Consider the following 25,535-nt stretch of genomic DNA (forward strand, 5'->3'; position numbering starts at 1 on the left):
GAATTTGACGATTGACGCTTTAAAATTCTTATGTACTTATTAAAAAGCCTGCACGCCTGTCTATTATTCGTCCGTTATTAAAGAATAAGTAATCATCTATTTCCTGACTATTATTTTGCAAATTACTTATTATTAAAAATAATTAAGATTTATTTGTTTCTTCCTTCCGATTTCAATCTATTGTAGACGACAAAAAATTTTCGAAACGCTTGCGCCACCTTGCGCGTTTTCATTCGTGAATATCTCTTTTTCAAATCTGAAATGCCATCACACTTAGTTGATTTCATTAAGTAGTAGAAGTAGTAGATCCGAAGTAAAAAGCAAACAAAGATTAAAATTCATTACGACGAATGGCTTGGATTTGTAAGTAGAAGCACAGTTTCTAAAATTGCAACACGTCGTAATACCTAACTGGGTTATGATTTGTTGATTTGAGAATAGAAAAGATTCTTAGAATTTAATACGAGATTATTGATGTTAACTATTTAAAGTAATAAATTTAATTGAATTAAAATGGGTAGAAACCTGTTAGATTTGGACATTTTAAAGTTGTTTTCATATATTTTATAATATTGAAGTATGTATTTACATCGGGACATATAGAAAAGAAATTCAAACTGAAACCGGAGACTTCAATTTATACAGCAGAGGCTATTGCAATATATGAAGCTTTATTATATGTAGCTGAATTTGATTTCGCCCATATAATAATTTTGTCTGACTCCTTAGCAGAGTTAAAATCTATTAGTAAATATGGGCCCCCAAACATCCAAGACTGCCCATACATTTATAGAATTAAACATATTAAACAAATTATTTTAACCAAAGGGATCAATGTACATTTTATCTGATAGTATCATCTCTTGCAAGTCAACACTGCTTCGGGAGTGGAGCTACTGGTGGAAGAAATACTCTTTTGTGAATTCAGCCTGATATTCCCAAATTTCCTTGGTACAAGTCTTGTAGAGCTTCTAGGAGGCACATAATTTCCATTATTACAGTACCATTCGGGCACGCATGTTATCCAAAGCATTTATTTAAAATACTGGTTTTGGATAATGATAAATGTGAGCATTGTGAAGACGAAAGTGATTTAATCATATATGTTTTGGTTGTTCTAAAAATACAGTTTACTCATCTAAATTAATAAATGATTTATTAAAACGTAAAGTAGCAGCTTATTGGAATATAAGTACTATATTTATTATCACTTGGCTCTGTAGATGTATACAACTATTTAATGAACTTTTTAAAAGGCAACAAATTATCATTATAACTCCCTTAAACATTTTTACTTAATATCTTTGGTAGTTAGTTGTTTTAGCTGTTTAGTTTAGTGTTACTTAATACCTTTTAGTTGTTACCTTGTTTTGTATAACTTTTATTCCTTATGTGTCTGGCAGTATCACGGTAATTCTAAGTCAAAAATAAATAAAAAAAACTTGAGGCACACAGTTCTCCATTCTCAACATATTCAGTTAAAATTCTGATTATTTCACCTTTGTTTCAGTTATTCCCAGTATTTCTAGTTTTTGGCTTATCATTTCCTCAACCACTTCTGCCCCTTTCAATTACTACTTCTCACGTTACATGTTCCCAATTAAATATCTTCATTCTAATTTGTTTTTGTATTTTGTAAGTGCAAATTATTCATCATCACTTTGTTCGTCATTGTATTTGGTTTCTCATCTTTATTTCCTTTTGGGTTTTGGAGTCATTGTTCCACTTTTTTCTATTTATCTTCATGTTCATATTATATCCTGTTACTTTTATCTGTTTCATCCTTCGCTACTTTTCTGATTTTGGCCTGTATTTTCCTTACTTTCTTTGTTAAATCAGACACTGTAAAATTTTTTTATCCTTTGTATATATTCTACTATTAAGAGTACGAAATTAGAAAACCAAGGCGAAAGATAGGAAAGAATGGAACCTGATTCTAGAACATACCAAGACTCACCAGGGGTTTTAGAACCAATTATGATGATGATGATGATATGCTAGTTTGTTTTTGTTCTTAAATACTTTAACAATGTGTTCCATATCCTTTATTTCACTTGTTTACCATATCCTTTATTTCAGCTGTATACTTTTTTCGAATACTACTGGCTCATCCCAGTTTTTGACCTGCAACTTCAGATTTGTTTCAATAAATTTCTCCAGTGATTCTTTGACCGATTGAGTAGCGCTAGTGTTTAAGTCTATGCCCTTTGTTCCTCCATTTATCTTTCTCTAGATGCTCTATTATTTTATTTTTGTTTTGAGCTCTTTTCCTAGTTGTTCATTTCTGCTTTTCACTTCATTGATACACTCCAGTGTCTCTTTCCGTTCTTCTGTTCTTTGAGTATATTTCTTATTTTCATCATCATGCCATCGTTTTTTGTCATAATTTCTTTTATCATTTTTATTATGTCTTCATTTTGAGTCTGTGTTGTTCATTGGGGATCTTCTCATTAAAATGTTTGGCTGTATTTTTCTGTTTATTTTCTGAATTTCTGTCATGAATTCTCTGTTTTTGTGGCGTTTGTATTAATTTTTTGATGGTCTAAATGATTTGACAGGTAATCATGATTATCTTTCTGCATTATCCCTTCTACATATCTAAAGATAGCGGCAAGGATTTTGTCCTCCTCAACAGATCGGTGACTACTGCTTATCCGTCTTTAGTATGCGTATTAAAAGTTCTAAATGTATAAAAATCTTCACTTTTTCGGTTCCAAACATATCTTTTTCCCATGCCTATTGGCAATCATATATTAAATTATTAAATAACATAATTAAGTCATTCTTAATTAACTGCCTAAATAAAGGAACACTAAATTACGCTGTCAACCGAATCATCCCAAAACTTTCACTTCGTCTTAATAAAAATTAGACACGGTTATCTAGTAGGACTATGTGTTAATAAGAGTATAATTATTATTGCTTGACGAATCATCTACACATATTCGCCAACACACAGTCACAACACATATGCATACCTTTATGTATATCCAAATGAGCTTTTCGCAGTATTTACAGAGGAGTAGGAATATTAAATATCATATACAGGGTGGGGCATTAGTGTGACAAAGTCCAATTACTCGTTTGTCGTAAGACATACGAAAAAAAGTTAGTTAGGTAAAAGTTGGGGCACACATAGTACCATGATTTAAAAATATTTTCAAATATACAGGGGCGTACGTATTGACAGGGTGACGCAAACTTATGTTTTTTTTTAAATGGAACACCCTGTATATTTTTACATTTTTGGATTCTCCTCAATATTTCCTTTCTTAAAATATATGGTTTTTTAATATTATAGTTTTAAAGTTAGTTTTAAAGTTAATTACGTTTTTCTGTTAATTTCGTAGCAACATCTACACCCTGTAGAATTGTAGTGATTTGACAATAAATTTTTAATTTATATTCAAACAATTTTTAATATAGTCTACTACTGTTAATCATTAACAGTATAGCGAAATGTTTAATTTTAGTATACAGGGTGGGTCGAAACTCGGAATGAGTATTTTCTGAGTTTTCTTAAATAAAAAACCCTGTATTTTAGTATTGTAATGAAATGATATTTTATGGTACTTTTTTATTTCTTAAGTATTCCCTCTACCTAAGTGCTTTAATTTGTAAGTTATTCGTGATTCTTTAGGCCAAACATTAATTGCAACAAAAATTACGTGAAATTTTATTAGGTGGCCGTGAAAATATCCAATCAAAAATAATCCTAGGCTGATCCTTAATTTATTAATATTGGATGATATATCCAAATACATTCGTAGTTAAAGTTGTTGGTGCTTAAAATATTAATCAAACATACAAAATTCTCCCTAGTTGGCTACGACACAAAGTTTGCTTAAACATTTGACACTATACTATTTATATAGTTCCATTTGATTTATTACCATTACTAATATTAATTTTTCTAATGAGGAACTGATTAAAATGGCTTTGTGCTAGGAGAGTATAACAAAAATGAGCTACTCGTAATAAAAATTTATCATCAGCAATTCCCTGATAGACGAAAACCAAAAAGAAAAACTTTTAAAAGTATTCTAAAACGGTTTCAACAGACTAGATACTTAGATTGTAAGAAGGTTGTACTAATATGCAGATCCTCAGTGACACTAAGGATTACATTTAATTCCTGTTTTCTTCACTTACTTTCCTGTTTTTGTTCGATCAGATTTATCATAATCTAAGTGTCCAGTCCGTTGAAACCGTTCTAGTATATTTTTAAACGTTTCTATTCTTAGTTGTCGTCTATCAGGGAATTTCTGATAAAAAATTCTTATTGCTTGTAGCATATTTTTGTTATACTCCATTAGCACAAAAATCTTATCAGTTCCTCATTAGAAAAATTAGTATTTAAGGTTTAGTGTCATAGCCGACTAGGTAGAATATTGTATGTTTTTATTAATATTTTGCGCACCAACAATCTTAACTACGAATTTATTTGGATATCTCATCCAAAAATAATAAATTAAGGATCAGGCTAGATTATGATGTATTTTTTTTCGAAAAATTATTGTTGATTGAATATTTTCCACCTAATAAAATTTCACGTAATTTTTGTTGCAATTAATGTTTGGCCTAAAGAATCACGAATAACTTACAAATTAGAGCACTTAGGTATAGGGAATACCTAAGAAATAAAAAAGTACCATAAAATATCATTTAATTACCATACTAAAATACAGGGTGTTCCATTTAAGAAAACTAAGAAAATACTCATTCCGGGTTTCAACCAACCCTGTATACTAAAATTTAACATTTCTCTATTCTGTCAATGTTGAACAATAGTAGACTATATTAAAAATCGTTTGAACATAAAATAAAAATTTGATGTCAAATCACTACAATTCTACAGGGTATAAATATTGGTACGAAATTAACAAAAAAACGTAATTATCTTTTAAACTACCTTGTATAATATTACAACACCATATATTTTAAGAATCGAAACATTGAGGAGAATCCAAAAATATAAAAATATACAGGGTGTTCGATTTAAAAAAACATAAGTTTGTGTCACCCTGTCAATACGCACGCCCCTGTATATTTGAAAATATTTTTAATTATGGTCCTATCAGTGCCCCAACTTTTACCTTAATAACTTTTTTTCGTATCTCTTACGACAAACGAGTAATTGGACTTTGTCATACTAATGCCCCATCCTGTATATAAAATCCTATCAAAATTCATAAAATATAAACTTGAAAGAGAAGTTGAAGAAATAATAGGTTAGAGAATTACAAGTAGAAAGCTACGAACACGACTTACCAACGATAACGTAGAGTGTAGGGTAAAGAGTGACTAGCAGAAAGTTACGCAACATGATACACCTTCCTTTAGAGAGAATTCTGAAAACAAAGTCAAAATAAACAAGCAATCATCGAATAAGTTTATAGTAATCGAAGGATTAAGGCAGGGCGATCCTTTGTCATCAGTACTCTTCAACTTATGTGTAGAAAAAATAATGCGAAAATCAATAGAGAAGGACTCCTATATCAAAAAAGACACCAAGTTTTGGCATTTGCGGATGATGTGGTGTTGCTTGCAAGAGGAAAACCAGTGCTACAGGGGATAGTACAGAGAATAGTAAAAACAGCGGAGAAAATAGGACAGTACATAAATGAAACTAAAACAAAATGTATGGAATAGACAGATGGTGAGTTCAGAAAGGGAGAAAAGTTTAAAGTAGAATTATAAGAAGGAAAATCATACGAATTCGAAATGGTAGAAATATTTACGTACCTAGGAGGAATAATATCATGTAAATCGAACATTTAAGAAAAAAGACAAGCTAGAATAATGGCAAGCAATAGAAGTGTACATGCGCATAATGAAATGCTGAAAAACAAGTATTTATCAAGAAAGGTAAAAATACAAAACAACTATACAACCAATAGTAACATACTGCGATGAGACATGGACAATGACAAAAAATAAACAAAATTTACTGGAAATCTGGAGACGGAAAATCCTGAGGAAGATACATATGTGGAGGAATAATAAAGGACAGTTTATGGAATTATACAACCAACTTAATATAATAAGAGTGATAAAGGCACAGAGACTTATATGGCGAGGTCACATAGAAAGAATACCGAACACGAGGACTTCAAAAAGGGAACTAAACTACAATATAACCTCAAAAAATAGAAAATAAAGACCGAAAAAGAATGTGTGTGTACTTTGTACGCACGTAAGAAGTTATACTTCTATTATATTATGATTTCTTAAAAATAAATATACTTTAAACAGTTTGTTTAAATTTTTTTTAAACACCAAACTAATTTTGTGCTTGCCGCTTTCAAAAAAATAAAAAAAAGTATAGGATTGCTCCGGATTCGAACTCAAGACCTCTCGATCTCTAGCTGAATGCTATACCAAATACGCTACGAGGACTGTGTCTGTATCGGTTCGGACGTGCCTAATGACAATTCACGGTAACAAACAGACAAGGTTGAAGTATAATAAATATACAATAAAATGTTTTAATAATACTCATCTTACTCCTGAGGAAGACAAATCCAAAGACACAAAAATTATAATAAATATATTTACATAAAGCACTAATATATTCTTTTCACACCTTTTCTTGCACTGATATATTTATATACTTCGTCTAATTTACTAACCGTTGCACGTCATCCGCGTCATAGCCTGGGACGTCGCATGATACCAACACGAAATATTTGGCGGTAGGTGTGTTCTTTTTTAGAATCATTTTGCCGAGTACACTGGAATTACAGCCACTAGACATATTTTATTATATACGCGTAGAAATAATATTTGAAGATTTCTATTAATGTTAACTTAAAGAAATACACAATAATATGTTTCATTTAATTTGTATAAATGGATTATAAAGCGTTTTTATGAAGCACATTTGTTCGGAACACACTGTAACTGTAATCGAACGAAGGTGACATTTTAGAATAAATTGGTAACATTTATTTGACAGTTGCGGTGATGACACTTCATATTTGTTTATATTCTTTACTATAAGTATCTGTTCTATTATATTTACTGTTTTTATTATTTACTTTACTATCAAGAGATCCTCTACTATAAAAATATAAATTTCACCTAATTTTATCACGACTTGAAATAATCGAGGTATCTGACAACTTTTTTAGTTGTTATTGTAGACATATACAAAGAAACCTATCGGCTTCTCCCAAGAGTTCGGAGCCGTTTTTTAATAATTATTAACAATGCAGTGCAAAAACGCTTGCACTACAAATCTTAAATGATTATAAGTTAATTCTTGTTCTCTATTTTTTAAGTTTTTATTTATTTATATTGAATATTAATTTTTGTTGTATAAGCCACGTTTACAATAATTATGTGATCTATTTGATTTATAATGGATTCAGGTTTTTTTTGTACTTTGGCAACTATGTCAACTTAGATCTCTGGCGTAGATAATGACGTGCAACGGTAAGTAAATTAGAGGGACTGTACAAAACTTGAAAGATTTAGCAACTAAACGCCATACTGTCTGTGTGCGCATGCGCGCAGTATTATGAAATTTTACTCTCAATTGCGCCTAAAGAAGTATAACTTCAAAAATAGATGAAAGAAAGAGGTCGAAATATATGTGGAAAGAATGGGTCTAGAAGGCCAGAAAAGAAAAATGAGTAACAGGAAGGAGTGGAGAAAAATCAAATATCAAGCCAGAGAAGATCTCAGTACGCAAGGAAAAGTGAAAACGCAGAAAGAACAATTTTTTTAAGTCATATCCCAACTTTCACTTTGTCTTAATAAAAATTAGACACGGCTATCTAGTAAGACTATGTGTTAACAAGAGAATAATTGCTTGACGAATTATCTACACCTCTTCGCCAACACACACTCACACACACATATGCATGCCTTTATATTCAAATGAGCTTTTAGATAATTCATTATCATTGTATCTCACATTTGTATTCTTTGTCATTCTTTGAGTGCATGGGATGAATAACAAACGCGAAGGTTCAATGTAAATGCAGAGGCATTGCTGGCATAAATTATGGATGGTGACGCCAAGCAAAAAAGGAATTTGTGTTTTGCAAAAATACGAATTTCAGATTAGGGGCACGTATTAGGTTACTGGATTATACAACTATGCGTGTTATTTAACAGTATTACGGTTAATCACTAAGGAATAACTATCAGCTATTTTTGAATAGAAGACATTACAGCTAATGCTACTTAAGTCGATTTTACATTACATGATTTATCATGTGATTTGTCATATGATTTGGTCATGGAGTGAAATTTACATGTTTACACTGTGTGATTTGGCATATGATTTTGCATTGTTAATACGGCTCGTTTTGTCATAAGCATTGTCATGCGGCTCGTCATGGGAAAAATCATATGACAAATCACATGATAAATCATGTAGTGTAAAGTCGACTTTAGTTTGAGTAAAACAGTTTTAAAACATTTGATTCTAATTTTTCGTCTGTGTTAATTCTCTTTGTGAACGTGTTGTTATGTCTTCAACTCTTTATCACTTGCAGATTGCAGATGTAGAGCTTCAAAATGGAATCCAAGTTTACAGAGTTCAAAAAATGTCATAGGTATTTGGGAACTGTGTTAACGGACCAACTAGATCCAGACATAGAAATATAAACGCAGAATAGCAATGACTAAAACTACTTTTATGAAAATGAAGTCATTTCTTTGCAATAATCATCTCAATTTAGAACTAAGACAAATAATGGTTAAATACAGAATTGTGAACACTAAAAGTATCGACCTTCGTACAGAATTGAATAATTGGAGATGTGCATTCATAGACCGATGTTGAAAATACCTTGGACAATAAGAAAAACTAATGAAGAAGTACTAAGGAGGGTCAACAAAGATAGAGATCTACTAAAGACTGTTAAACACAGGAAATATCTTATCTGGGACATATAGTAAGTGGAAATCGATATAAAATATTACAACTGATCTTTAAAGGCAAAATAGAGGGCCGTAGAGGTGTAGGAAGAAAACAAGTTGCTTGGTTAAAAAACATTCGTGAATTTACTCAGATATCAAATGCAGGACAATTATTCCATATTGCAGAAGATCGAGAAGCCTTCGCAATGGTGATCGCCAACGTCGGATAATTCTGATATGGCACGGGAAGAAGAAGAAGAAGTGACAGTGATAATGAAGGAACGAACATAGAAACGGGACATTCTGCAGAAAATACAACTGGGCCGAAATGTGGTACAAATACTAAACTCTTTGGTCTGTGTACTACTTGCTAGTTTGTGATGGAATAATATAAAAGAGATCTTTTTCTTTGAGTGCCTTGCCCAAATTTTAGTCGTGGGTAGCTTCCATGACAATTTACCGATACTGTTCTAGATCTTGGGCGGCATGTAACAATTCATCTACTGATAAGCCAGTCCACTGACGAAGGTTTCGGAGTCATGAATATTTTTCCTACCAATTCATCCTGAACATATTATTATCCTCTTGAATATATGAAGAGAGATATTTTATCCTAAAACTACGAGATATATGGTGGATACTTGAAATCTACTACTGGTGAGGGCCGTGTTTAAAATATCTGCCAATGGTGCATTTACAGATAACTCAATTTATGTACCTACTCAATTTAGCTCAAGTTGTAATATATATTGGAGAGATTATTAATATCGGTCTTGTTATGGATACAATTTTGATCTTATTCATATCTGATTCAAAAACCCCCTTCAAAAACCTGTAAAAGATTTTTTCAGCTGTTTTTTTCTTCCCTGGTCTATACAGTTACAGAAAGCGATTGAAGCTAATAATACATTCCAATGACCATTGAATAAAATAGTAATCTTAAACAAATAACGAAACATCGAAGCGTGCGTACACGTGAGCAATCATGACATAAAATTACCAAAAAAAATTACTCAAACGTAATTAGATAAGGCACGAAGATAGTCCGTTCTATAAACGAAATAATTGTTTTGACTTCGTAACTTTTTAACAATTATGAATCAATACCTACATCCTTTTATATGCAAATGAGGCGTATTGCAATAAAGAGATAAAGAATTGCGGCGGCATATACAGATGTTATCTCGTCCTACTCGTCATCTTACTTACTGTGTCAATGTTAAAGCTGGATTGAAGAAGCGGTGGATGGTGGATGTCGGAATTTTCATTCAAAGTAGGTATTAATATAATCAAGAGTGACGGCAAGTCACGCAAACTGTTACATTGGAATTTTACACCGTTAAAATTGAATAATTACTTTGATTTTACGCATAATTGTTATTTAATCTAATTATGGTTTACTTTAACACTAAACTGATGTTCGCAAGAAAAATCAAATACCTATTTGAATAAACATTCACCATCGACAAATGATTTTACATTGGAAAAAGGGATGATCGATGAATGATTTTAGATGGAAAAATATTTCTTTTTGCTGATAAAACCAGTATCACTTGGGGCAACTCAAATATTGCAATTCTTCTGCTCTACTTACAATAAAAACCTCGCCCGACTCTAATTTATTCTCTTTTAACGTGGATAAGACTGTAGGATTATCCTATAATGGAGCTCTTCAACCGTTGTTTCGTAATAACAGCAAGATCAGTACCGTTGGTTCTATAAAATTTCTTCGTATTTTGTAGATATAAACATAAATGGTACCTTCATATCGATTTGTTAAGTAAGAAACTAGCCTCATCATGCTATGCAATAAGGTCTATTTTGAAAGAAATCAATGTAGCATATTTTTCTTTGTTCGAGTCTCATATTCGATATGGTCTTCCTTTTTGAGGTTCTGGTATAGCTGCCCAATCCGATGATATTTTTAAATTACAAAAAAGACCAATAAGACCACGGTATTTTAACACTAAAAAAACTGGACTAACTTTGTCCAGAACATGAACTAACTTTGTCCAGAACAATCTCAGGACAATATTTTTTGACACGACATGATTCTGTCTATTTTTCAATATGCCTCCAATAAGTTCCAGTTCTACCGTTTTCGTGGTCTTACCACTGGTCGTCTTCCTATTGGGGTACCGCCTCTCATCGTACTTACTACTTTATTTGTCATTTAGCTTATGTGGTCATTCCATTCTACTCTTCTGCTTTTCACCCAGTTATTAATGTTGTCCACCTTGCATCTCCTTCGTATATCTGCACTTCTTGCTCTGTCCCATAGTGTCTTACCATCCGTAGAACCATTATAAGTTCGTTTTTTTACTCATGTTATTGCAAAAAATATTTTTTGAGATAAACAAATTGCATAACTTTTAAACTGGTTGATGAGCCACTCTGAAATTTTAACCACATTTTTAACACTATAAGATCCAACTTTTCACAAAATATTAAAGTTGTATGTTCGTTTTTTAACATTGATTGAAAATTAAGAATTCTTAGGTTTTTTACAGTTTTCTAAGCAACAATGTAGTAAATCGACATTATTAAATCGCCATTTTAAAGCTTAAAACATTTTTTATCAAATAATTACCTCCAAATTTCTTAAAAATGCTTTACTTTTTACTAGTAGACATGTGTCCTTAGAATGGTACAGGAAACATAGAATTTTGGGTCGAGGTCCTTCAAACCCAAAAAAAGTATTAGATAAGTACTTGACTGGGATCAACTCCCCAAGAGAGTAATTTTTTACTCTCTATATTTCTCTGGACTATAATAGGAAAAAATATAATATTGGAATCTCTGATTTTATGAAATGTTTGCAATACCCTCATATTTAATATGGACTATAATTTAAAATACATATGATTATAATATTTTTAGTGGTAGATGAAAGTTCTTAAATCTTGCATTTTTTGCCTTAAATTGTTAATAATTTAAAAAGTCCACCGAAATCACTGCAGGTTTTGGTTATCGAGGCCTATGAAACTCAAAAAGCTTACTAGACATCCAGGGGCGTAACAGATGCCCCCGTAGCATGAAGCTTCCGGGGGGCCCCAATATGCCAGGGGCCCCATCTTGTCGTCTAATATATCTAAAAGTGTGTTATTGTTATATCATTTTGTGCATACATACGCAACGTTTTTTAAGTAGTGCCGTATTGAAAATAAAGTTGTCCATCAGATAGATACAATGTATCGTATTATGTAATGCATTGTATGTATTAATAAAATTGTAGATTTGTAGATTGTATTCGCTGATAGTAATGCACGAAGAAAGTTGTTCATCTCATAGAATAATACTATGTAATAATGTAGTCGTTTATTAATTTTCTTTCTATTTTATTCTATGCGTTGTCATAAACAGTGCATGAATATACTAATAGCCCAGTAAGTGACCGTTTTGGTGTGTAATTATCAGCGTCACGACGTATTTGCTTGGCAATTTGGATTTAGATTCTACTTATCCTCCACTTCAAAGTTTAAAATAAGTCCGGAAATGGATAAATTGACTAATTATAAGCAGCGTTTGTTATATAGAGCTTCTTTATCTAAGTCAATATTTTCAAGTGACTTGAGAGGTTGCGAGTGAAAATGTTTATTTTTCAACAAAAAAAACCACGTATTTAGGTGGTTTTTCGTAAATAACTTAAAAAATAAGTATTTTATCGAATTAAATATTATCGAAAAAATATTTTCAGCAAAAATGCAGCTTATAAAAAAAATGGTGAAGGTACCTATTCATGAAGTCTATCAACACACTAAAAGGAAAGTTGTAGCTCATGAAAAATTGTTCTTATTCGTTCATTTTCAAATGGAATATTTCAACGTAAATAACCAACCAACGAAGCACTTTTCGGAGAAAACTCATTGAAACATTTTTTAATGTTTAAAAACGAGGTATATTTTTATTTTTTTATAGCATTTTATAGCAACCTTTTAGCATTAAAACTAAGCGAGTTACGCTCAAAATAAAGTTGGCCCCCTTTTTGCTAAAAAAAGTGAAAATCTCCCCCTAAGTTGGATCGGTTCAAAGTTCTTATTTTTGAAAAAAAAATTGGTTTTATTGTAAAAAAAGTTTCTTTATTTTAGAAAAATGCCCTTTTTTCAAAATAACTTAAAAAGTAATAGCAAGGGCAGATCCAGAGAGCCCCCCCTTGGGAATTTAAAATAATATAAATTTATATATTTGCAGTTCGAATGTTTTTAGTGTCAAACACATATCCCGCTTGCTACGAGAAAAATGTTTTTAGCTTTGTGCTGAACTGTACTAAAGGTTGTGCTGAACGAAGTAAAGTGTGAGGTAACCTAAGCTATAATACATGTATCATAAAAAAAGTTCATGCGCCCCCCACCCATTTACCTTATTTCGTTGGAGTTCTTTTTCATCCTCCCCAGCTTTTCAATTTTTGGAGGTTGCTGTTCCTTATTCTTCTTCGCCACCAATTTCTGTCTTATTTCTCTGGACTACCTGATCATTTTTTAAACTTCGCTTAAACTACTATGATTAATAGATAAACATAATGTCGGAATCTATGATTCTCTTAAATGTTTGCGATATCCTCGTGCCTAATATCGACTATAATTTAAAATACATTAATACCAATCATTCATTTCTCTACACTCACGTGCTTACGCATTTCGGTATTTGGTATCTATTGAAAAAGTGTTAATTTGGAGAGAACGATCTTGAACGGTTCCAATTATACCAAAGTCATGGTTTAGAAAGTTTCTTTTTCGGCAATATCATTTCTGTATATTTACACGCTAATAACACGCCGAAGAGAGATCTGTAATGTATATTTAATAAAAAATGTTTCTCTTTCACCACGTGTTTAAAAACTTGTTAGTAATCAATTTCAAATTATTTAAATAATTAGAAAAGATATTAGTCTTAATATTATATAAGTTATGAATGTAGGAATTTGATGTGTAGAACACCATCAATTAGTGGTAATACATCATTATGCGAATTAATGTGAAAATATAACATTTTGTTATGTGAATATGGACAGAAGACACAGAAGAACAGTTGCCAGAGACAAGGAATGTGCTGAAGAAGGCTTTGACTCATAACTAACTGTGATGGTGATGGTTTCCTACATTGTTTAAATCCTGTTCTGTACAGCCAACTACGTAGAACAAAATCGATTTTCTTAGTATTAATTTATAGGCGCCATTATTTTAGTTATCCACTAACATTCTTACAGAATCTTAGCGTCAACAAAATCAGCAAGAACAACTTGATCGCATGTAAATCAAAAAGTTATCATATATATTTTCCCCAAGTTGTACCTCCGTACGCCTACCTTGGTACGAACGTTAATGAAAATTGGGACCATTCCCTAGAAATCAAATGTAGGATAGGGAAAGCAAGATCTGCATTTCAAAAAATAGCTAAGCTATTCAAATATTTGTAATGATTTATCACTACCCATAAAAAACAAGTATGGTCGAAGCGAAGATCGGTGGGATATGTGCATTTTATCAATGAAATTCGATATTTTTAATATATTCCAGAAGCCGCTACAGATAAAATGTTTAACAACCTATTAATCATTCAGAATTACTCGACGGATATTAGTACAGTTCAAATAATTAAGACGGTAACCGGACAATAATGATTTAATGAGTGAAATATGAAGTTTTTTTACTTTAATGACAAAAAGAGCAAGCCCATTAGCAGAACCCAATTAAACATTATTTTGCACATCATATTTGGAACATTATTTGGTTGAAAAATCTCATTTTTGTTGGCAAAAAAATATATTAATTTGTTTGGACTAAATTACAGTTGTGTTTATCTTAAAAAGGATATGTTACTATCAACATTTACACAGTGTTGCCAAACTGAATTTTATTATTTTGGGTGTAAATTTTTTCCACGGATCTCCGAGGGTACAATAACTACAATGTTATATCTTCCCTATAATACTGCTGTACGGAGTTGAGACGCTACCTGCAAGAAAATTATTGATACTTTCGAAATGTGGCTTCATCGTCGAAACCTGAAGATATCTTACACCGATCAGAGAGATTACTAATCAAGACGTCTTATGAATAGACAAATAAAAAGAGCTGTTAAACGCAATAAAAACAGCCAAAATCGATTACCTCGGTCACATCATGAGGAACAGCGAAAGGCATGGATTGCTGCAACTAATTTTACAGTAAAAAGTAGAAGAAAACGAGGACCAGGAAGGCGAAGAATTTCTTGGCTGAAAACTCTACGTACGTGGTTCAATACAACAACCACAAATCTTTTCAGAGCAGCAGTGTGCAAAGTACAGATTACCATGATGGTCGCCAACATCCGAAACGAATAAGCACTACAAGAAGATGTATGTTGGGAAGAAATTCTGTTTATCTTTAGACTTTTCTGGGTTTATTAATTTGTTTATTACCCTATAGAAAGGAAGTACAAAAAATATGTGTATATAAAAATGTTAAACGACCTAATAATAAGCCTGAAACATTATATTAAGACTATTATATGCTATTATAGATCACACTGCAAAGAATGAATCACTTTGAGATAAATATTTTAAAAATGTCTCCTTGAGCTATTAAATCATTAATTATTCATTATCACTTTTATACAGATTCCAGTTCTACTGTTAGGCAGTAGGTATGTATACCTACTTCAATATAAGTCATTAAAATTACTGCTATTTTAATTAATGTGTAACAGCTTGGATTATTTACAAATGAGTAAGCACTGAAATATATAAAAATACGATCGTGAAGGTGTAAAAAATAGAATATAATGTACCAATTTAGTAGCAAGTTTTGCTACAACAGTTTTTTTCTTCCAAATCAGGAAAATTTTGTTTAGTAATTTGGATCATTTCATACGTTTTTGAACGATAAAATCTTTATGATTAACATAGAAAATCTAACCAAATCATTGTGAAAATACATTCTACTTCATTGGCTGAAGCATTTATAAACGAATCAAAGGATACATTTTTACCGAAGCATTGTATTTTTGGCACCAATAAATGAGGCGCTCAGAGCAGCAGTGGCCTAACCCACATCCTACAATTTTACCAAAACGCTTTAATCACATTAAAGTTATCCCTTATTTAAGTATTTTCAGATGCAGAGTAGCTCAAGGAATGGTTGCTTGAGCCACTCTGCATCTGAAAATACTTAAGTAATGCATAACTTAAATGTAATAAAAGCGTTTTGGTAAAATTGTGGGATGTGAGTTAGGCCACTGTTGCTCTGAGCGCCTCAAATATCCTTTGTGCCAGTCCAAGTACAAATCACTGATTTTAAAACTTATTTTCTCAAATATACAAATCATCAATTTTACATAAAGCTATACTTCTTCCTCTTCACATGCCTTGTACGTTCTGAACGTTGGCAATTAATATGGCTATTCTGACTTTGTTTACGGCAAATCGAATAGTTCGGTAGATGACGATCCGAATCATTGTCGCAAGTTTTGGAGCCACTAGTGTCTCCTCCCTGAAAATTTTTCTATTTTCCCCTTGGATGATTAGGTGTAGTACTCTATATTTATTGTGCCTCATAACGCGACCCAAGTATTCCAACCTTCTTTTTTTTTTATAGAGGTCTTGATTGAAAGAATTTCGAAAATGATATTCAAATTTACAACGATGAATCTGGATACCACCGCGTTTGCATTTTTTGTATCAAATAATACATATTTATCTCCGACTTTACTAAAGAAGCTCTAGCTGTTAAAAGAGCCCTAGAATATTCTTCTTCTTTCTCTTTATAAGCAATTCTACTTGTTCATTGGGGGATTGATGTCTCTACGTAAAGTTATCACTTCATCTTTTGCACGGTGGTTCGAAACTTCTTCTGCCAATTGGTTATTTATCTCTTGCTATCTTGACCATACGGGTCTCCCTCCTTCAGCTTTTGGGGTTATTACATTCTTCATTTCCAACTACTGTCCATTCGTTTAAACAATGCACGTTACATTTTCTTCGAATGTTTTCACTCCTCTTTCGGCGTTTCGACATATTTCCTGTATAATGCTTCTCAACACTCTCGTCTCTACCATTTCCAGGAATTTTTGTCTTATAACTGTGTGGGTCTTGTTTTTGATGCATATGTCTTTATTGGTCTGTCACTGGCTTTATAAATTCCTGATTTCAGCCTTAATGTTAATATGTCGTCATATATGTTATTAAGGAATCCTGCCAGTTTATTTGCTTTTTTACTTAATCTCTCACTTCTCAGTCCAGGTCTCCATAGCTGGCACTGTAATTCCAAAGTATTTTATTTCAATTACTTGTTAAATACTGATCCTCAACCTCTATTTTACATCTGAATGGTTCTTTTCTGATTACTTTTGTTTTAGTTTTCTGAGATGAGATTGTCAGATTAAATTCTTTTGCTCTCATGTTAAATCTGTGTACTAGTCTTTGCAGACTATCTTCATCTTAGGCTGTCAATATTGCGCCGTCTGCATAACAGAGTATTTTTACTTCTTCCATTTCCATTATGTATCCTCTTGCTTTATTGACGCTTTTGATGATGTCATCCATGATTAAATTGAAGAGATTAGGGCTCAATGAGTCCCTTCGGCTGTCTATGTCTCTAGGTTCTGTAAGTTGTCCATCTACGCTTACTTCCATTTTATTATTTTGGTAGATGTTTTTAATAGTTTTTATGATATTTAGGGGAATTTCTCTATTTTATACATAAGATGGATTACATCTCTTTGAGTCTTACTCTACCAAATGCTTTCATCAAGTCAAATCGCAGCAATGCTGATCTATCATACTCTATCTAGTGATTTCTCCGGTACGAAAATTCTATTTTTCCTCTGTTAAACTTATCCTCTGATTCATTAGTTCTTCTAAGGTTTTAGTTGTAGGTTTTTGGGTTGTATTTAAGAACTTTATACCTCTGTAGTTTTCTGTCGTTCTTCATTTTTTCTGTATTTTATTGTGTTTTATAATTTTGTTAATTAATGTTGTTAATTGCGCTGTGATTGCTGCTCCATAATATTTCAATTATTCTGAAACATGCTCTGTACATTCCAGGATCCAATTCTAGTGTTAGACAATCTAAAGCAAGAATCATATTATCATGCTCGCACCGTTCCGGCACGTAGCGTAGTCTCCGAAAAACCTGATTTTACAAACAGTTGTCTGATACTATACGCTCCGGACAGTATGAATTGTTCATATTTAAAACCATTAAAATCAATATTTTTCGGAAACGAAACGCTACGTGCCGGAACGGTACGGGCATGATAATATGATTCTTGGTTTAATCTCATCTACCTCTGCCGTCTGATCTATTCTCTCGCCTCCGCTGTTCTGACAACGAAAATTTGTTCATTAAAATAAGGTAAATATTGGGTTAACAGCATAGTTGTTAACAGTTTTGTCTTTATATTTCTACGTAGAAAATCGCAACCTCAATCTCAATAGAGATATCGCAACCCAAAATCTCTTGGGCGAAGATCCATGGTGTATAATGTTCTTGTAATAATAAAATTAATTTAAAAACCATTTTCGTTCTGAAATGTCTTTAATATTGACCTTACCTTAACAGTACCAATTTGCTCGATTTTTATAAACGACCAATTTCTAAGGTAAGCTTATCGACTGAGGAGAAGGTTGTTTCAAATTAACTCATGGTCAATTGATTCTGCAACCTTTACGCAGAGATGAGCTAAATACATAATTGCATTGAAATTGTAAATTAATTTTCAGTTATGTGTAGTGTATTTATAATTTTTTATACAACACTTTGGATGAGCTATATAATTATGAAATAATCATCTAAACATTTACATGTATAATGACATATTTTAATTTGTTGCAGGAAATATTAAGACTTCGTTATTAGAAGGTAGCAAATTTAACGTAACCTGGCATCTAGGATATCCTCATAGGGTAAGTATTTCTTTTTGGCTTTTTTAAATAGTTAGTTTATATTTTTTTAATATCTTGGAAAAGGACCCCGAGAATAGAAAAAAAATCTTCTAATATCATGTTTAAATGAATTAAGAAGGAATAATTATTTGTTTAATTATAATTAAACTTACCACTGTTTGTAGATTTTTTCACTCATCAAAACTTATAAATTAACGTCATGTACCATCTTGACAAAGAACTAGTTAGTAATCGAAGAGCAATATAAACATTTTTGATTGCTGCTTTAAAAAAGGAGTGCAGCTGCACTGCTGCAGTTGTATTACACCAATGGTTTCATGCACTTTTAATATAAGTACACCTAGACGTTTTTAATTATAGAGGAAGATGGAAATAAGACGTATTCTATAGGCGATTATGACAGTTTTCAAAATATTATAGGAACAGCTGTAACCAAAAGTTGTAAGGGCTAGTAAATTATAATGCCACAACATGATCTAGATAACTCAAGAGGCGCTGGAGTGTCTGACTTGATCTCATAAACGGTTGAAGTGTAGCACTGGTCTTGTTACTTTCCTTGTATACCGTAGGCTCAAGAGATAGCAGATTATCCTGCTATAACTCCAAAACAGCGTTAGCGGTATAAATTGAAACTGTTATTAGTGGAAATTAACCAAAATTTCAGTTGAAGATACGTTAATTTTGACTAAACTGTTAAAACTCAATACTAAGACAATGAAAACTTCCCTGCAGTAATAAGAGAAAGAATTATTTTTGATTTACATGGACAAGTACTTCGTGGTCTCTCTTTTGTATAATCAACGTTCTAAAATACTTGAAAGATATTCAAACGTATTTCTTATTATCGCATTCTTTATACCGTATTCGTCGGTTGCAAAAGTATTTAAAATATTCATTTACTATTGACTTCACCTCATAGTTGGAGCAAAAATGAAGAAGTTCTTTAAAGCAGAAGTTCAAGGAGTAGAATTAGAAGTAAGAAGGAGTTCTTAATTATTGAACTAAATAAAATTTATGATACTGGAGAACAATTTGGTTTAAAAGGGGATGGGTACGTAGTTTCTGCTCCAATGCTATTCTGAGAAAATTAATAAGTATTTTTGAAAAATTTAAACGCAAAATCTAAGATTACATTATTAACAAGGGCCGAAAGTCCCTGAGAACTTCTATAATGTTTATTTTAATAAGTTACAGGGGTGAAAAACTAAGAGATAATTTAGTGTGATTTTTAATTTCAAATATCTCATTCAAAATAAACTTTTTATTTATTGTCATGGACTTTCGGCCCTCGGTAATAATTTAGTCTTTCATTCTGCGTTTAAATTTTTCAAAAATATTTATTGGTTTTTTCAGGATTCGAAAAAACTGAACACAATGTCGGTGGTAATATTTTCCAAATCTATCTTTTTCATACAACGCACTCAGTCGAATAGAATATTGTCAGCATATTGTCAGTCAGACAGTGGCAATTTTAAATATTTGACATGGCATCGGGAATATTTTGAGTTGTTGATTAAATAATATTGATAGTGTATTTGATAAATAATTGATTTAAGACGTGAATTAACTAAAAAGTTATTTAGTGTTTATTATTTATGGAAGATCCAAGCAGAGACTACACCAGGATATATTCAGTGATCCAAATATTTTGTTGTTAAAGATGTTCAAAATTGTAAGCGTTTCATAGTAACAATATTTTATTAAAAAATCACTTTATCACTTTTTCTCTTTTCTCGATTGATTATTAGTTTTTGTTGTACAGTAGATAAATTATTACAATCACTGAATACATAGTTCGTGAAAAAAATTATCAGTAGTAATTGCACAAGAGCTCTGAAATTATTGAATTTTTCCCGAGTGACACTTTGACAGTTTTATGTCAAAGTGAAATTATGTCAAAGTGTCACGAGAGCAAAAATTCTATATTAATTTCAGAGGTTGAGTGCAATTTGTTGCGATTATTTCATGAATAAAACTGTTCAAAACCAAAATTTTATTGTAATTTATTTATGTAAGTACCATTAAACACACAGTTTTTATAAATATTTGACGATTGAAAGTCATCACTTTTATAATTTTTAAAACATTAATTGTCATTAATGTCACTGAATGTATTTTTTCGTAGCAACGAAGGGCATCTGACGTAATATACTTAACGACGGGAGATTATCAAAAATTATCGATTTAATTCAGATTTCTGTAGCTTTCTATTGGTCAGAATCTCCTATGAATGAAATAATCATATTAATCAACTGAATTAATAATTAAGGTAATTAGTTGTACAAGTGACTTATCCGAGAACATTCAAAAGCCATCTTTAAAGTTAATGATGACATTGTCAAGTAAAGTTTACATATCCATACCAGTGAGAATTTTACTACACTTAATTTTCCGTGTAGAGACAGAAAAAGTAGGGATAGCCGTAAAATATTTGCGAATTATGCACCGATGGCCTTAAGTATAAATAAAAAGAAAACAAAAACCATGGTGATCAGTAAGAGAGGTAAAGTCGTGACAAGGATCCATATAAAAAATGAAGATATCGAACAAGTGGACAAAATAAAATAGTTAGGAGTCTGGATCAAGGAAAATCTAAATTCGATCAAGAATAGAGCAATCAAGAGCAGCCTATTTGAAGATGAGGAAATTTATGAGTAACCAAAGACTCAGTATGCAAAACCGATATCACATGGTATATTGCTATAACCACTTCTTCTTATTTATAGCGTCGAAGCTTGGACATTTCTCATGACGTCATAAGAAAGCTGGAAGCTTTTGAAATGTGGCTTTTTAGAAGAATACCGCGGACCGATTACTGTATTACGAACAAGATGGTGTTACACAGAATGGGAAGAGACAAAGCACTTTTAACCACCATTAAAAAGAGAAAATCATCAAACTTGGGGCACATACTTAGAAATGACAACTACGAGTTATTACAGCTGATTATGAAGGGTAAAATTGAAGGAAAAAGGGGTCCTGGTAGACGACAAATATCCTTGCTAAAAATTATTCGCAACTGGACCGAGTTAAACACACATACTCATTTCAGAAAAGCAGAATAAAGAGACGAATTTACAATGGTTATAGCCTACGTTCATTAGTGGAGTCGGCACTAGAAGAAGAAGAAGAATTATTGAATGATATGTTTCATTAGCATATACTTTTTTTAATATTCGGGCCAAAAAGCTTCCGGTGTCAAATTTTGTTGCATTATTCAGTTCATTGCACCTAGCTGTCCCACGTACACATATATTTTTGCGATTTTAGGCAATGTCCCTTGATATAAATGAGTCAAATTAAATAAATTATTAGAAGAATTTTTTTTACTAAGCAACAACATTTTTGTTTCTGTTAGTAGTATTTTGTATTTTGACAACGGCACCCGATTTGGGCGTCGAAACGTTAATAAAAATCATTTTTTAATAATATTGTGGCTTATTTCCCATTATAAATAGTTAAAATTGTAAAAATGCCACAAGAAAATACCTTCAGAGCAAAATGTCCATCTTTGGATGATATGAGGGGTTCGACAAATCAAAAACATTTTTATTTGCTGCATGTAATACAATATTAATATTTTCGTAGCATATTCATTAATGGAAGAGGGCCTCAAGCAACATTTATGATTTTGGCATTTACTGAACAAACAAGTTTTAGATATATAAATCTTTTGTACTAGAACAATTTGTAAACGACATATTAAAATGCTTCAAGATATTAGATCAAAAACTTCACTTCTGTATAGAATGCTGATTAGTTATTTTCTTATTTATAGGGAGGATTTAAAATTCAATTATTAGACTTCTTAGAGAGGCCAGTACTAGACTTGACACCAACGATACAAGGCTCCGAATTTGTATCGAATGATGCCACGTAAGTATAAGACAAAACTATTCTGACGTCACAGATAGTGACGTCAGAACAGTTTTGTATGAATGAAACAATAGGTATATTAGTTTATTTTAATATTTTTATTTATTTCAGAGCTCAATCCTTTCATGTGCAGTTGCCAAACCAATTCAACTGTGAGAATTGTACATTAAGACTGATACGACAAGCCCTTGAATGGGGACAGAGCTATAAGTTCTGGTCATGCGCAGATGTTGACATATTGCCAAGTAAGCTTTTGTTTTTGAATGTTTTTCATGCTGATCTTTCATTTCTTCTTCTTTACGTGCCATCTCCCCGACGAAGGTTGTCAGTCATCATTGCTATTCTAACTTTTGACACTACAGCCCGAAAGAGTTCAGTTGAGCTGCATCCAAACCATTCTCTGAGATTTCTCAGCCGGGACATTTTTCTTCTACCTAAGCTGCGTCTTCCTTGAATCTTTCCCTGCATTATTAATTTTAGGAGTTCATATCTGTCACCACGTGTTATATGATCCAAGTATTGAAGTTTTCTTATTTTGATGGAATCCAGTATCACCCTGATGTTCTCTATTCTTCTTAGTACTTCTTCATTGGTTATTCTGTCTCTAAAGGAGATTCTCAGCAGTCTTCGATATGTCCACATTTCAAATGCTTCCAATCCATTGAGACATTGTTTATTAAGTGTCCATGTCTCCACATCATACAAAAGAATAGAAAATACATAACACTTAAGTACTCGTTTTCTAAGATTTAAGCTGAGGTCTCTACTACATAATATTTGTTTCATATTATTGGATGCACTTCTAGCCTCTTCTATTATAACTCTGATTTCTTTGGTATAATCGTTTCATTATTGTTTGTCCCTAAATAGTTATAATTCTGAACTCGTTCTATCGTCTTATTTTTTACGTGTAGATTGATGTTTCTAATATTTTTCTTTGAAATAACCATGAATTTTGTTTTCTGTATGTTTACAACAACCTTATCTAAAATTTTTTGTAGATCTGTAATATTTTCTGCTATTAGTATTGTATCATCAGCATATCTAATTTCTTATATATGGGTAGGCCATTTATTTTTATGCCTGCTACTTCATCTTCTAATGCTGTTTTGGAATATTTCCTCTGAGTATGCATTAAACAGCGATGGAGACAAGACACAGCCCTGTCTAACACCTCTTTTGATTTTTATTTTATTAGTTTTTAAAATATTTATTCTTATGACAGCTTCTTGTTCATGATACAGATTATTTATTATTCTTATATCCCGTGTGTCGATGTTCTTTGTTCTCAGTAGTTTTATTAACGGATTATATTTCCCCGTATCGAATGTCTCAATATCTTTCATTTAAAGGATGTGTATTGTTTATTTTTTATATATTTTAAAATTTATTAACTCAGACCGAGTTGGTCCTCTTCGTATACCAATTCCGTTCACGTTTCCTTTTTGTTAGAAATTTCAAGGCACACAACACAATATGGCCAGCAAGTTCACCAAACCTTAGTCCTAGATACTTTTTAGACGGACCATACTTAATATTAAATAAATTTTTTATAAATGATAAGTATTTAGAAGAAGTAATTTAACTATAATTAAAATTTTAGGAAGAAAATTCAGGGAAACATGTAGCGGCCATGGTAAAAATCTAGTCGGAAGGTGCAAATGTGATAGACTTTATTATGGCGAAATTTGCCAATACAGAGACGAGTGCGTGGAGAATAGTGATTGCGGAGAACATGGCAAATGTATAGATGTTGGTGGAACCGTTTTCCCAAAGCAACAATGTTATTGCCAATTGGGATGGTATGGACCAGGTTGTATTAAACGTAAGTGAGGTGAGATGTATTTCATAATAATTATTTTACTTTTAAATTTTCTTGGTTTCAGGTTCTGCAGTTAGAACAACAGAAATCGACTTAGAGCTATACACAGAAAAACAACTAAGTCCAACCTTCCGCCTTTATTGGAGGATTCTAAAAGAACACAACGAGCTCGAAGCTGTATTGGTAGTTAACGGCACCAGCTACGCTGCGATTGGTTGGAGACCAACATCTCTTACCAAAAGTTGTAAAAACTTTCCTATCATCGGACCTGTTGGCACTTCGGGCTCGGATCACTCAAAAGCAGAACCTAATCCCAAAAGTGAGCCTGAACCTAAAAGCGAACCAGAACCTACCAGTGTACCAGAGCCTAAAAGTGAACCAGAGCCTAAGAGTAATGGTGAACCCAAAACAAAACCTGAGCCTAAGACAGTACCGGAACCTAAGAGTGAGCCGGAACCAAAAAGTGAACCTGAGCCCAAGAGCGAACCTGAACCAAAGAGTGAGCCTGAACCGGAGCCGACAACGACGCAGCAACCCTCTAAATACAGAAAATCGCTCTACTCGAGACGATCAGCTTCCCAATCTCCAGCTTTGCGACGAGCTCTCCCCGTCAGTGATGTTGTAGAAACTAGTGTATCATTTCAAGTCAGTAGAAAGCAAGGTAAATTATAATTTTTTTATTATCTCGGATTTTTTTATAGCGTTCTCCACCTTCGGGTTCCTAGTTTCCAGCTTCGTTGGTCGTTTCATTCGCCAGGGTAAAGGTTCCTTTCCAACATTGCCTTCATCCATTTTAAAATTTGTTTTGGCAGCGCGGCGTCGTCCATTCTTTATACATGACCATACCAGATCAGATGTCTTCTTTGAATTTCATCCATAATAGTTGACTTGACTTCCATGCTATGTCTGATTTGGTCATTTTGTATTCTTTCAAGCCTTGGTTTTCTAGCTGATCTTCCCCAGAAGTCCATTTCCAAGACAAGTAGGTATCGATCCAGGGATTTAGTAAGTTGCCATGTTTAGAGCATATATAGAGCACTATACTTTTAAAGATGGAGTCAAAGATGAGATGTTTTCTTT

At 32.3% G+C, this 25,535-nt stretch overlaps 1 protein-coding gene across 4 annotated transcripts in view; it reads left to right on the forward strand.

The window, feature by feature from the left end:
- The window catches only part of LOC114330596 (uncharacterized), a 128,720-nt gene that overhangs the window by 52,155 nt on the left and 51,030 nt on the right, over positions 1 to 25,535 (forward strand). For all 4 annotated transcript variants that reach the window (XM_028279993.2, XM_028280001.2, XM_028280012.2 and 1 more), the window contains exons 2-6: positions 18,687 to 18,757; positions 22,536 to 22,633; positions 22,745 to 22,878; positions 24,237 to 24,458; positions 24,520 to 25,116. In XM_028279993.2, the coding sequence (XP_028135794.2) occupies positions 18,687 to 18,757; positions 22,536 to 22,633; positions 22,745 to 22,878; positions 24,237 to 24,458; positions 24,520 to 25,116 (1,122 nt within the window). The remainder of the gene's footprint in view (positions 1 to 18,686; positions 18,758 to 22,535; positions 22,634 to 22,744; positions 22,879 to 24,236; positions 24,459 to 24,519; positions 25,117 to 25,535) is intronic.

Source organism: Diabrotica virgifera, chromosome 6, assembly GCF_917563875.1.
Source record: "Diabrotica virgifera virgifera chromosome 6, PGI_DIABVI_V3a".
NCBI classification, from domain to species: domain Eukaryota; kingdom Metazoa; phylum Arthropoda; class Insecta; order Coleoptera; family Chrysomelidae; genus Diabrotica; species Diabrotica virgifera.